General features: G+C 35.3%; 2 protein-coding genes and 1 pseudogene across 2 annotated transcripts; 1 reads left to right on the top strand and 2 right to left on the bottom strand.

The window, feature by feature from the left end:
• The first annotated feature begins 2171 nt into the window (after positions 1–2171).
• LOC112792508 (L-Ala-D/L-amino acid epimerase) lies at positions 2172–4923 on the top strand. The gene is made up of 6 exons (XM_025835775.3): positions 2172–2831; positions 3370–3480; positions 3563–3779; positions 3953–4286; positions 4398–4459; positions 4580–4923. Exons 1-6 carry the CDS (start codon positions 2298–2300, stop codon positions 4651–4653), a joined length of 1332 nt encoding a protein of 443 aa, XP_025691560.1. The 5' UTR covers positions 2172–2297; the 3' UTR covers positions 4654–4923.
• On the bottom strand, positions 4891–10014 carry LOC112792506 (kinesin-like protein NACK1; annotated as a pseudogene).
• A 128-nt stretch (positions 10015–10142) lies between these two features.
• On the bottom strand, positions 10143–13920 carry LOC112792509 (uncharacterized). The gene is made up of 6 exons (XM_025835776.3): positions 13154–13920; positions 12659–12873; positions 11510–11795; positions 11328–11413; positions 11139–11230; positions 10143–10940 (listed from the first exon to the last, which is right to left on the bottom strand). The coding sequence occupies exons 1-6, from the start codon at positions 13457–13459 to the stop codon at positions 10684–10686; spliced, it is 1242 nt and encodes a 413-aa protein (XP_025691561.1). The 5' UTR covers positions 13460–13920; the 3' UTR covers positions 10143–10683.
• Between the last annotated feature and the right edge of the window lie 653 nt (positions 13921–14573).

Raw genomic sequence — 14573 nt, 5'->3', positions numbered from 1 at the left:
CTTTTTCATATTTATTTTTGGTCCCACCTATAAAATCAATGGTGAGAGATCACACTTTACTCTCTAAAGTGAAATTCAAACTTTAGATGATCCAAATCCTATGCGTTTTACTACCCAATTCGATCCAATATGGTAGAGTAAAGTTGCCAATCCGATTCGCAGCGAGTATAGTAGGGTGTGGGTCGGGTAGAATGCGGGTTGAACCTCACTAATCCGTACCTTATATATGTATATGTTATATACTTATATGAAAATATATTTTAAGTGAATGTTGAATTAAAGACTTTTCACTAAATGTAAAAAATTCTTAACTACTAAGAGAAGATCATTAATTAATAATTTAATATATTTTTTTTACATAAAAGTCAGTTCTATTTTAAATTATCATCAAGTTATATAATAATGTTGTATCTTTTTGATAACCCCGCGTAGAATTGGGTACCTGCAGATTAAGAATGGGTAGAATTAGAGTTGGGATATTTTCAACCAATAGATAAAATTACGATTGGATTCAAACACTACTCTACCCTAATCATTATCACCCCTAATAATAGAATAAGTAGAAAAATTGTCATTTTTTAATTGCAAAAAATAATCATATTAAATAACCAGCCGAGTCAGTTAACAACAGCTAACTATTAGTTGGAATATAAACAAACAAAAAAAATCTAAAATAAGTAAAAAAAAAACATCCAAAATTAAAAGAAAAGAAACATCCAAATCATTATAAAAAAATATTCAAAATTTAACAAAAAAACATTTGAAAACATAATAAAAAAAATATTTAAAATTATTGTACAAAAACTTTCAAAAGCAATAAAAAAAACAAAGAAAGAAAAACGCAAAAAGAAAGACGACATAGAAAAAGAAATACAAAAAGAGAGGAGAAAAAAGATAAAAGAAAGCCATTTAAGGGTTTGCCGCTGGCCAATGGGTTGCTGCATGCACAAGACGGGATTCAAACCCCTGACACTTGCTTAAGCAAACTAGTGAGCTAACTACTAGACCAACCCAACTAGGTTAAAACAGGTGCCTTTTATCAAATTGACATTCTCTCTTAAGAGGATTGGGTTTGCTTTCCATCCAACATGATTCGGAAATGGGCCCTTCAATTTGAAAAAAGAAAAAAGTAATGAGAAAAAACCGGTTTTTAATTAGTCAATATAAGTTATTTCTTAAAAATTTAAATTGAAAAGAGTTAGCTCTCTAATCAAAATATTTGAAAAAACATACAAATTGTTTACTATTGATAAATGATTTTAGAGAAATTATATTCATTTTTGGACTGTATCACAGATATCAGATATTAATGTGAGTAAAGCTTATATACCTTTATGTTGGACAAGATATTGATGTGAACCCTACATTTTAATCATGGTATCATTTGGACTGAGGAGATAATCCATATGAGAATGTATATGGACGATAAAATTGGTTAAGAGGGCAACACCAACGTTGTATTTCATGGACACTCCCTTGGTCCTGTCCTTTGGCAGTGCAAAGAGGCACATTATTGGAAATATGATACTCACTGAATTATTATCATTCGTGTTTCGTACTGCTTAGTCAATCTTAAACCAATATATAATTGCAGAGGAAATAATTCGAAGTTAATGCCATCATTGTAATATTCACTAATTATTTGAGTTTTGGTGAAAGTGACAAGTGCTTTTACAAAAGAATAATTATAGATCCAACAAGATGCAAGTGGACAAAGTTTGGGTAAGTAGACTACACTTAATTTGCAGGCATTACACTTAATTAACAATTAACACCGGGAATCTTTTTGGTATAATTAGGGCATTGGTATCCCTTTTTACAATCAACAATGTAGATTTAGTTACAATTTTATCTGCACAGATAAAACCTGTATGATATATTATTATCTCCACAGTCCACATGTGACATGAATGATATTTTCTATAATATATAGTACATAGTACACACTTGAGACAAAATGAAAGAGAGTACGAAAACAATGGAAAAGTTTAGAGATAGCAACTTTATCAAATTTTAGACAGCATATAACCAATAAAAAAAATGAGTCATTAGATAAAATTTTACACCAATCTCACATCATTAAAATTATCATTAATGACTATTTAATAGCTATAAATCACAAAAGTTAGTGCCTCTAATACTCCTCCGAAAACAATATCATAGGACGGACACAACTAAAAATAATCATCATTGGCATCTTCTTATGCATAGAATTCTCCTCTGATTCATTCACACTCTCCTCTCAAACACTCAACATCTGCAATACATAACAAAACATAACACACACACTTCATCAAATGGACTCACCTAGTTTGCGGTTCCATCTCAAAAACTCAAAATCCCACACTTTCATCACACCCTCTCCTACCCTTTTCGCCAACAATTCCAACAACTCCAATTCCATCAATTTTCCAACTTCCTTTGCCAAAAAGTCCCGTGCTTTATTCTCCAAAATGATGGTTTCTTCTTCTGCACCTGCAACAGCAGCAGCGCCCATCACCTTTGGCTTCAAGAATTTGATGGAAACTTTCACTGTTGATGTGCACAGAGCAGAGAACAGGCCACTGAACGTGCCCTTGATTGCACCTTTTACCATTGCATCATCAAGATTGGAGATGGTAGAGAACGTGGCCCTTAGAATTGAGCTCAGCAATGGCTCTGTGGGTTGGGGTGAGGCACCAATTCTGCCTTTTGTTACTGCTGAGGACCAGAAAACTGCCATGGCCAAGGCTTCTGAGGCATGTGCCTTTCTCAGGAGATGTCCTTCACTGACACTGGGTTCCATGTTGGAGGAGATTGCTGCTATTCTTCCTGGCCATGAATTTGCTTCTGTGAGTGACATTCAGTTAAACTCTTCATCTTCATCATCATATTAATTTTTTCTACTCATTCTAATGTTTTCCTTTTGTACTTTTGAAAGGGACGATTTGCATGCCCCTTTGCTACATGAATTCATATGGCTTTGAATTAACTACGATCCTTCTTATTATTGGTAATTAAGGAAATGAAACGAGACTTGTAAAATTTGAGAAAGTTTTAGTCTTCAATTAGGCATTGTATTTTGTTGTATTTATTTGGTTGACTTTTGCCATTATGCCCTGCTTTTTGCGCCTAAAATTTCTGCTTTGATTCTTGTCTTTGGTTGCTTTTGAGAAAATGTGTTGTTTCAAGGTAGCTTAGATTGTTTGAAAGTTGCTAGCTTTTCCTGCACAGGAATCAATATCAAAATGTACAAAGGAAAATGAATCTTGTCCTGGTGCTTTCTTAAGGATAATTCAACCTTTTTCCTTCATACTCCATAATTTCCTCTTAATACTATTATAGCAATAAAGCTATTTTCATTCAGTTGGGATTTATGTAATGTTAAAGGTTAGGGCTGGGGTGGAGATGGCAATAATTGATGCTGTTGCAAATAGTATTCGTGTGCCATTATGGAGGCTTTTTGGTGGAGCCTCAAATACCATAACCACTGATATAACGGTAAGTTATCATTGATCATAAAGATAAGATTTTAATGGAAATACTTGCATATAAAGAAATCTAAACTAACTCATATCTACAGATCCCAATTGTTTCTCCAACTGAAGCAGCTAAATTAGCTTCTAAATACTACAAAGAAGGGTTTAAGACTTTAAAGCTGAAAGTTGGCAAGAATCTGAATGCAGATATAGAAGTGCTTCAAGCTATAAGGGTTTCCCACCCTGAATGCCAGTTTATTTTAGATGCTAATGAGGGATATAACTCTGAGGAAGCAGTGGAAGTTCTTGAGAAATTAAATGGTTAAAAGCTCACCTAGTTGAAGTTTTTTTTTTCCATGACTTCCGCTGTCATACAGAAACAAAAATGCACACATGCGCCAATTTACTTAGCTTGTGCAAACTTCTGTTAATTGCAGTATTTTAGGAAAGTTGACATGGAACTTAGATTTAAGAATCTTTTTTTTGTGTTGCAGAAATGGGGGTCACACCTGTCCTATTTGAGCAACCAGTTCATAGAGATGATTGGGATGGCCTTGGATATGTCAGTAACATAGCAAGAGAAAAATATGGAGTGTCTGTTGCAGCTGATGAGAGCTGCAGAAGTTTAGCTGATGTCTACAAAATAGCCGAAGGGAATCTCGCAGATGTCATCAACATTAAGCTGGCAAAAGTTGGGGTTATCGGTGCTCTGAATCTCATTGAGAAGGCAAAAGCAGCAGGTTTAGATTTGATGATTGGTGGTATGGTTGAGACAAGACTTGCAATGGGTTTTGCTGGGCACCTTGCTGCTGGCCTCGGTTGTTTCAGGTAAGTACATTATAGTTAAAAGATTTTGACACTACTTTAAGTTTTCAGAACGAATTCATATTGTTTTCCTTCTGTTTATTTAAAGCTTTAAATAACCAAACTCTTTTCTAGGTTCATTGACCTGGATACACCACTTTTGCTGTCAGAGGATCCGGTTCATGAAGGCTATGAAGGTATACTCTCTGTAATATGCACATGCAGGCATACAGCTCTTAAATTCAAGGTTTTATGTAACAAGTTGTTTTATTGGTGTCTTTTGCAATCTGATGACATTGAGGTATTTATTTGAACAGTTCAAGGTGCCACTTATAAGTTCAGAAATGTGAAGGGACATGGTGGATTCCTTCATTGGGGCAATCTTGCTTAGCAAATTCTGGTTTTCTTGGAGAGTACAACCATAGTTAGTCTAGCATGGCTGCTAACATATGATAGTTGTGAATGAATGAATGATGTACACCTTAAAAAGAATTCAAATTGTTCATTCCTTGTGATTGGTTGGGAAGAAAAACATTACTATAGTTGGTTCTTGAACTATTACCAAGAACCTCTATGATCAGATTGCTTTACTTAGACAAAAATGTGGCTAAAGTACTATGTGAATAAGTAAGAAAAGAAAGGTGTTTTTTATTGTATGGAACTGGGAAGCGTTGTCCAAAACAGTTTGAATGCTACTTACATAAAAAATCAGCTTAAAACAAAAATTAATTTCCATATACAACATTTAGATGGTACTTATATTAGTCATGATGTATTACAAATTTAGTAAATTTGTTATAGGACTCCAGTCCATTAACCAGGGTCTCTTGTCAGATGGAAGCACAAAATTGAGCTCAAACATCTCCCTTGATATGTTGCCTCCTTCACAAAACCCGACAAGTTTTGCAACTATTTCAGCACTCTCCTTTACATGCTTTGGATTATGTGGTTCTGTCCAGAGCTTGCTCACAAACTGCAGCCTCTTCTGCTTCCCAACAACTGGAACATCCCATTTCATGTACAGTGCATCCCTCTCCCCTAGTGTCAAACGTGATCCCAATCTCTTTGCAAGGAATTCCCTTTCTCTTTTCAAGGCTTTGATACTATGTCATAAAATTTATAGTTAACATAAAAGAAAGATGCATTGATATAAAATATCATATAAGAAAGAAAGAAAGAAAGAAAGAAAGAAAGAAAGAAAATACCTTGATGACAAAGAGATCGTACGCTCGTCTCCAACATGAGCGGGGCTTGCATTCCCAACTTCTGCCAGGTGTTGTTGCAACCATGTCAAACGCCTTAGTTCAACTTCCATGTATATTTGGTCAGCTGGATCTCCCTTGAATAACAAATAAAATTGGGTCCTATGAATTACGGAAACAAAACAAACATCCCATAATTCAATGATCTGCTGCTGCTGCTCCTGAAATGTTATATGCCCTGAAACTTGGGATCCTTCTTGTTCACTAAGACCTTCATTTTCTATATTGTGGCCATTTGCTTCATTTGCTTCAAGCTCAAGAACCTGTACAGATGAATGACGTGAGTGAACAACTAAGAGCATAGCAAGACATAATGTAGACTATTCAATGGTAACGCAAAATGATTTTTAAGTAGATACTAACATACCTGGCAAACAAGTAACTGCTTTTGGTATTGCAATTTGGCCACACGTTCCTTCAACTCTGTAACATAAGTCCTTATACTTCTAACATTCTCTTCTGCAGCATTCTGAAACATTTTCTGCATTTTCTTCATGTTAACTGAACTAGAGCGTCGATAACCTGAATTGATGTTGTCCCGGGATGAAACATTATCCCCTTCTTCATTCTTGGATGGAGTCTCCTCCTTCTCAGATTCTGGTGGCAAATTCTCACTTGAAACAATGTCTTCATCATCCGGAGCTCTATTTTCGATATCAGATTCCAAAACTTGGTGAGGGGTGGATAATGGTGAGCATGGAGATCTTATAAAATTTTGCCGATTCACAGCATTAATTGAAGCCAAAGGAGGCAACTTTTTCCTTCTGTGTTCTTTTCTCAGTTTCGAGGCTTTGCTGTTTAGTTGTTGATAATTGTTTGGGAGAGACATCACCAGCTTGTCTATGGACCTTTGAACATTTTCTAGCTGTTGCTCAAGATTTGCAATGTTGCTTCCCTGTGAATGAAGACGGGTAATTTCATGCTTGAGATTAGCACTGATGCTCTTGTTTACAGAAACCATGCTCCCAACTTCAACTTCCTTGGGTGCAGACCTAACAGCACACATTTGCCTTATTTCAGCTTGCAGGTTAGCAATTGTCTCTGCTGCATTTTGGTTCCCTAGTCTGTGACATGCCACTTCCTTCTGTAATACTTCCAGTGCTCGATTAGCTTCTTCCCCCAGCTGCGCCTGGAGATGCTCAAGTTTGTGAATTTCATGCATAAGAGTAAAAGGAGCAGTAGATGATTGCCTCATTGACTGCCTTAATGTTGTGTTTCTTATTCTATCCCGTTTTAGTGATGATAGTGAACCAGTGTACGAGAGACACTTCGTGACTGATAACTGAGGTGATTCAACTTGATTTGAGATGTGATGATCCTCCTGAAGTTTTTCTGTTTAATTCATCCACCTGAGATTGTGCAAGATCTCTTTGAAGTTTCAGTTGTTCAATCTCCATCTCCATCTGGATATAATTAGGTAATATTATCAGCAATCATAGTCCTGTCCTATGTCATCATACCTGTTCATAGTAATCATCTTTCTTTTCCAATTTACCTGCTGTATTTTCAAATCCTTTTCCCTTGACTGATTAGGTGTGCGAAGCTCTGCCTCAAGCCTGGCTAATTCCTTTTGCAAATGTTTAACAAGCTGCTTGTCAGAAACAACCTTTGTAGAGTGTTTCAACACAGGAGATTCACAGATTTAGTATCTGGATAAGGAAAAAGGAAAAAGGAAAAAGGAAAAAAGAGGCAAACCAAGAACTTTATATTACCATGTTAACTTGAGCATTATTTGTTACTTCCTTTGCCCGGGTAGCAAATAAGAGAGTATTTCGCGACTGCTCCAGATGACTTAGTGCTGGGCTCAAAGTACATATGATGGCAGTGCGTGCATTCCCTCCGAGAGAGTGTTGCAATATACGGGTGAGTTTTGAATCTCTGTAAGGTATATGACCACTTCTTTTTCCAACACTGTGGATAAATACTAGTTGTCAGAGTAATCACATCAGGTGTGTCATGGATCCTCACAAACAAATAAGCGCAAATGACCGTCTCATAAGATTGTGAAACAGCTATTCTGACCTGAGTTTCCGGATCACCGTTGTGAGAGTCATCAGGCTAAGATTAATATGGCAGCCTTCTCTAAGCCTAGTGCCATCTGCATGTGTCTGTGCAGCCCTCTCACTTCCAGCCAGATCAACAAAGTTCTGCAGCAACAAAGTGAGTTTGGTACTTCCTATAAAGAACTAATGTGTGCTTAGCTAAAACAAGTTTGGAATTTCGATTTACCAGTGTGGCAAGAAAAGATCTCACACAATCTGAATTTTCACGTAGTGTGCTTTGAATTGTCTGCAATATATACCAAAAAGAAAAAAAAAAAAAACTTCCATTACCCTATTATTTGTTATGAGGCATCAAGGGTTTGAAAGAAACAAAAGAAGACTATGTTTAAAGCTAACCAGTCTTATTATTTGGTGAGATCTTGAGCTCTTATCATTAAGAGCAGTTTCACCAACCTGCCTTTGAGCTGCCCAAAAATAAAAAATTAAAAATTAGGTGATTAACTTGTGAAAAAGAAGGCCATCTCAATTGCAAGCCACGGCCGTTAGTTTCATTACCTTCACAAATAGATATAAGATATCTTAAATGCTTGTCATCATTTGCAGTTTCTTCCACCAATTTCTCAACAACAGTACCTTTCTACATAGTGATTAAAATATCAAGTTGCATTTTCACTGAAACATGGCAATAAATTGTAACATGAAAAGCAAACTAATACGATTTGAACCTAAGGTACTCCCAGATCCATCTCCATAAATAAAATCTCAAAAAATCATTCAATGATTACCTCGGGATCATCTAAAAGCTTCAGACTGCGTCCAGATTCTGAATTTAACAAGTCCCTCACATTTTCATTGTATATTTCAAGTCCAGATATTTTTATAGTGAAATCTCTCTCTGGGGTCTGCATCCATCCGATTCAAAAGTTTAGCTTTGTTTCCAAGTCATATCTAATCCTCATGAACTAGAGTAACTGAGCAAGAAATACTCTTCGTATGAAATAATACTAATCAAATTCTACAGCACCAAATATTGATTGATAGCTACATGAAGGTTTCGATAATATTTACATCCATTATATGGTTATATATATCATTGACCGCCTTCTCTGTTATGCCTCTCATTGTGTAAGTCTTTCCACTGCTTGTTTGTCCATAGGCAAAAACAGTTGCTGCAGTGAAATAGTTCCAGTCAAAGATCTATCATAATTCATGTATCTACGGTTCAAGCGATTTATGAAAAATTGATACAAGCAGTACAACTATAATGGGTACCATTGATGCCCATCAATGCAGACAATACGACATTCTTCACTCCTTCGTCGTATACTGTCTCGGTTAAACAAGCAGGACCAAAAACTTTATCTGCAGGGATGAAAGTAAAGTCAAGAACTTGTTAAAATACAAAGACATTATCTAACATGGAATTGATCCGATAATTGAAAAATGAGAAAAATTTAGTGAGGATCAATGTGTGATTTGATACCAAAAGCAAATGAGGTTGGTTGAGTTGCATGTTCAGGAACTTGTGGTTTACACACGATCCGGTGATGATCGACGCAATCCCATGCGACCTGATCTTTAGAGAATTGCTCTCTTCTGTTTAGAGGTCTTAGCCTCACTGTAACTACAATCTTATCCTCCCTTGCTCTTGTCCGTCCAGGGGTTGATGGTGGTGTCGTTTCAATCTTTGAAGCTGGTGTTCCAGGTGTTCTAACAGTCATTTTCTAAACAAAAAAGGGATTAAGAAGGTATTATTAATCGAAATGATAACTAAAATTGAATGCTAAATTTAAGCATTAAAGTTGAATATGAAGCAAAATAAGGAAAGAGGATAGTAAGCTCACTTGTGTTATAAGTAGCTCAATAACTTGAACTTAAGTAAGATTCTGAACAAGAAGAAGAAAAGATAGCAGCTGCAAGTCTGCAACAATGATAGTTACATACAGAGAAACGGGAATTTAGGGTTTGAGAGAAAAAAAATGAAGGAAGGATGAGCCTTTGCTTTCATGTGTCTTCACTCTTCAGACTTCAATACAACGCATGTTCTTACGGGAGCCAGTGGACTCATAACGGCTACTTTCTTTCTTTTACTTTTCCACAGCTTTTTTTTTAAGGGAAAAAAAGCAAAATGATTATGACTGTTTTTGGCTGATTTTCTTTGGTTACCAAACATATTATAGTGCAATTAATTTTGGGGCTATCCATGTAAAATTGGAAATAAGGCGGCCAACGGGGTTTGAATATCTAGATCTAATTATTTTTTTTTCTTTTTCATATGTAATGAAACTATTGTTTCTATTTTCAAAAACTTTTATTTATCTTTACCCATTTTAAAGCACTTTTGGTGAAAAAAGATTAAAAAAAAAACAATTGAAACATAATTTTAAAAAAGGAAAAATAAAAATAAAAACACAATGATATGCTCATGCAACTCATGTTCAAGAGTTTTGAAATTTCTCCACCTCGAAAGGAGGAAGAACTTGTTTCTAACAAGCTTTAATACTGAAGACGTTGTATACTTCCTATTTCAGTAAACATTAGGTTCACATTATTGTGCGGGATATTGAGTTTGTAACCAAACAAACGTATGGCAGAGAATCACAAGCAGTGACCGCTTTTCAACATCAATCATAAGTTGTCTTGTAATATTTCACACACACCCACAGAATTCTTGACAACATTCATATCCCAAACCGACCAGCATCTAAAGAGTCAAGGATGCAGCACTAGCATTATAATTCATAGTTTAGTCATTAGTGCTATCATACAGTAGTACCAAAATTGCGCCTTCTTATTGTTATACACCAAACACCCATTTTCTTCGAAATCACAACTACTATTTGTAAATATTTAACCATTATTCAAATGGTGGCATGATCCCGCAGATGCTCCCTGTTCATCAATTTCCTCTAGCCATTTTTTCTTTATTAGATTTTCACCTTTTTCACTAAGGCCTTCCACTTATATGATAGAGTTTTCTTTTTCTCCATCCTCCGTATAAACCAACATTCCTCTTCAGCATCATCTTTTCTACTGCTTAGGCAAGTTACCACAATCTCCATAAGATGGATAGACTTTTTATCAACTTCACACCAAGCAATCAACACAGAGATTTGAGCTTTTGGCCATAGCAGAGAGAATGGAATGACGTGTCGTCTAATTTACTTCACCTGTGGTGCGGCGCCATGATTTAAAGAACTGATAATCTGGGTGGTTCACCTGAAGAAGCCTTAACCAGTTATCTGCAGCCTGAAAGAGGGAATTCACCAGTTGACCCTCACCAACTCCTTTTTTCATCCACATGGATCCCTTTAACTTATAGGAGGCCATTGCAAAAGTGGGCAATGAAATCTTTGGTATGCCATCCATCTCATTGGGATAAACCAGTACGGGAGCCGGAGTACGACCACCACCTAAAAAATGAAATTGAAAAAAAGATGAAAATAAATAATCAATGTTGCATGAAACAGAAACATATTTCACATATTTAAAGCATAGCATTAGTTTTGCAAATAGCTGTGATAATGGTGTTGCTGTATTAGAATGACTTAGGGTGTAATGAACTAAGAAGCCATAGCAATTCAAACATAGGCTTGAAGTTCCATAACTACCTGTTGAGGGTGTATGTAGTGTATGGTATGTAAGAAAGCAGGCATCTAAATCTTTTAATGTTGGACCTGTGGGTATTCGATATATAGGATACCTAGAATATGACAAAAAATTGTTAATTCACTAGTTTAGTACAAAAGCCACACCTATCGAAAATACAAAAACAGGAAAGAAATGAAGCAGTTGATCACCATGCCACAGACATCCAACTAGCTGGCAATAAATCACAACTTCTTAATGACTTTAGGCCAGGATAGTGGCATGCAAGATATAGTACCTGTCCCAATATTATGAAGTACAAGTCATAAGAAAAGCAATTTAGATTTAGGCCAAACAAGCCACAAGGTAATAAAGATCGATATAAGGTACGTGCCTTGTCAGCCAATGGTTCACGGCTATAAGGAGGATCTGGTTCAAAATACTCAAAAACTAGATCCTGAGGATTTCCAGTTTCACTGTCATCACTGGAAAAGCCTTCTTGTATTGTATTGGGCTTATCATGTACAGAAAGCCTGCTCATTCCTAAAGAAACATCACCTGTAAGATATTGACTACTCTGTCCTATAAACTGATCAGTCCTTTTCCCATATTCATAATCACTGCTTTCATCGCTACATGAATCTCTGTAATAATCACCATCACTGTCTTCACTGGTGTACCTAATGAAGCAAGAAAATCAAATTTTATTATGCACTAAAGAATATAATTGTACAAGCTACAGTTGCACAAGAAAAAGTAAATTCATAATTCATGTTTACTCTAATTAGGAATCATTAGCCACAGAGAGACTGAAATTAAGGTCAAAAGATCCAACAATTTTAACTTTGCTTGATGAGGGAGAGAAGAAGAAGGAGCAGAAGTAAAAATTGACAAGGTATCAAACAAGGCACACATCTAGACACATCACTCAGTTGTGCTCTTCTCGATCTAATTCTATTTCTCCTGTTATAACTTCTTTCCAGAAGCGCAAAAGATATTCATTCCTGCACGGTACAGTCTATAAGGAATTAAGTTATATATTGATCATATAAGCAGTTAAGCACCATATCAAATATAAGGAGAGTCCTCTCAACAATTCAAACACTGTATCTCCAATTACCTCAAACTCCACAGACAATTTATTCACTCTTTCTGATCACCAATCTCGTTTCAACAAATCATATATAAACATTAAAGAGTTAGAATAAAACCAATTACAGAACCAAACTTGAGTGACGAGTGAATCATTAACACACTATCTTACCAAGAACTTTAGTCCCAAAAAAAGAGGATGAGAAGTGAAGCCAAAAGATGCAGGAGTTACAAAATCAGGCAAGATGAAGAGTTGTGAAATAATAAATTTGAATGTTTCACACGGTTATTTTGCAAAACACAAGAGACTAAGTAAAACTCTAAAAGCGTATAGAATAATACTGGTAATAAAAGAGATGCTGCACATATCAAAAACTTAACCTCATTTCGAGTGATCATGGTTACCTATTGTCAGCACATATTAAAGAATGACACTAAAAAATGCCAATACCTTGGCTTAGCACTTGACTTCTGAGAAGATTGACCATACAGTTGGATGGCTGACAAATAAGGTACATAATATTGTACAACAGATTCATTCTGATCAAGAAGCAAGGGCACTCCTGCACCATACGCGCTCCACTCCTTGAATGACTCCCACAGATCATCAAGAGTGAAATAAGACTGATACTCAACATCACAAGTTTTCCAACCTCTCATTGTTGTCTACACCCACAAACAGAATAAAAGAAACAAATGCGGTCAGAAGCTAAATCATATAGACTATATTAACAAAATTACAAGTGTCAAAAACATTGTAGCCTACACTAGCTCAAATCATAAACTACTTTAAGTACCTTAACCCAAAAGAGCTAATGTGAAAAAAGATAACCTACATATTATTTATTTGTCTGCATTATGAAAGGACTCATCAAGAAGCAAGATCATGGCATAAACCAAAAGGAGGTGAATAGTGAATAGTGAGTAGTGAATAGGAATCATCAACCTTTGAGAAATACTGTGCGGGGACTAATGGAGTTGTGGACTCCAAGAACCTATCAATGTTACTAGCAGTTTCTACAGATTCACAAGGAGATGGCTTTGACAAAGAACACAAAGATTCATGATTGGAATTGTTATTCTCGGAATCTAGAAGCTTAGTCTTCGGAGCTGAATCAGTAGTTTCAGGTTCAGCAGCGTTCTTGGGTCTGTGAAGCTGTTTGCGCTGATTCTGATTCTTCCTTGCCTTCACCGGAATGTAGAACCGATCCTCACCGCGAACACCCCTAAATTGCAGTGCAGTTCCCAGCATTTTCTGAATCCTTAATTTTTCAAGAAAGTACTATATACTCCTCCGTTTTGGTCAGATAGAAAACGGAGGAAAGTATCAGATGGAAAAGAAACAAGGACCGAATTCCAAAATCTTCTCTTTTTTTTCCCCACACTCTTGATTCTCGAAACAAACGGCTCCAATTAAAGAAAGGAGGGAAAAAATGAAACTATTGTCGGTGGGAGTGAATAAGGGATGTATGAATTTGTGACGAACCAAACAGAGATTAAAAAATGAAAAGAGGTCTAAGAAATCGGAATCAGCAATTGGGAAGCGACGAAGAGAGAGAGAGAGAGAGAGGATTGGAATGCGTGGAAGCAAAGAGAGGAACCGTGAAGAAAAGAACAGAAACGCAAGAGGAAGAGGAAGAGGAAGACGAAGAAGACAAGCTTCAACCACAACACTCTTCTTACACACCCAAAACGTACCAAAAGTGCACGCTAAGTTCCGCGCTCCCTCACGCACAATATAGTTTCCCGTTTCCTTTCTCTTTTTTTTTAATTTAAAATAAAAAAAAATAACAAATAGTTCTTTGATTTTTGGTTTGGACATTTAAATTTTTAAAAATTTAAAAGTATATTTATATTGCTGACATTCTCAAAATTTTGAAAATATTGATGTTTATTTAATTTATTTTATTTTAAAAACTCTCTTATGTGTTAAGTCAGTCCATATTTAATTTTTTTATTAAATCTGTTAGTCAGAAATTAATGTATCAAAATTTTGAAAAATACTTAAAAATTTAAATATTTATAAATCAAACAATCAATGACATATTTACTTTTTTCTCTTTAAAATATTTATCGAAGAGTCCAATCTATAATTTTTTATTGTAATGTAATATAGTTACCGTTAAATCTAATTTTAAATTTGTTATTTAGTATTCAAATTTTCTTTTAAAAATAAAAATTAATTTGTTTTGGAAAATTAAGAGTTAGATTGTTCTAGAATGATTTTAAAATATTATTTTTAATATTTCTATAGAATTAATTGATTTATAATTAAAATTAAAAATATAATAAAATTGATTTTACTTAAAAAGACAATATCACTTTAATAAAAAAATTAATAAAATGTTGACATTAGCATAATTATA

This window comes from Arachis hypogaea, chromosome 13 (assembly GCF_003086295.3).
Source record: "Arachis hypogaea cultivar Tifrunner chromosome 13, arahy.Tifrunner.gnm2.J5K5, whole genome shotgun sequence".
In the NCBI taxonomy this organism is placed as follows: Eukaryota; Viridiplantae; Streptophyta; class Magnoliopsida; order Fabales; family Fabaceae; genus Arachis; species Arachis hypogaea.
Note: the sequence above shows the minus strand (reverse complement) of the source record. Positions and strands in the feature narration are given on the sequence as shown.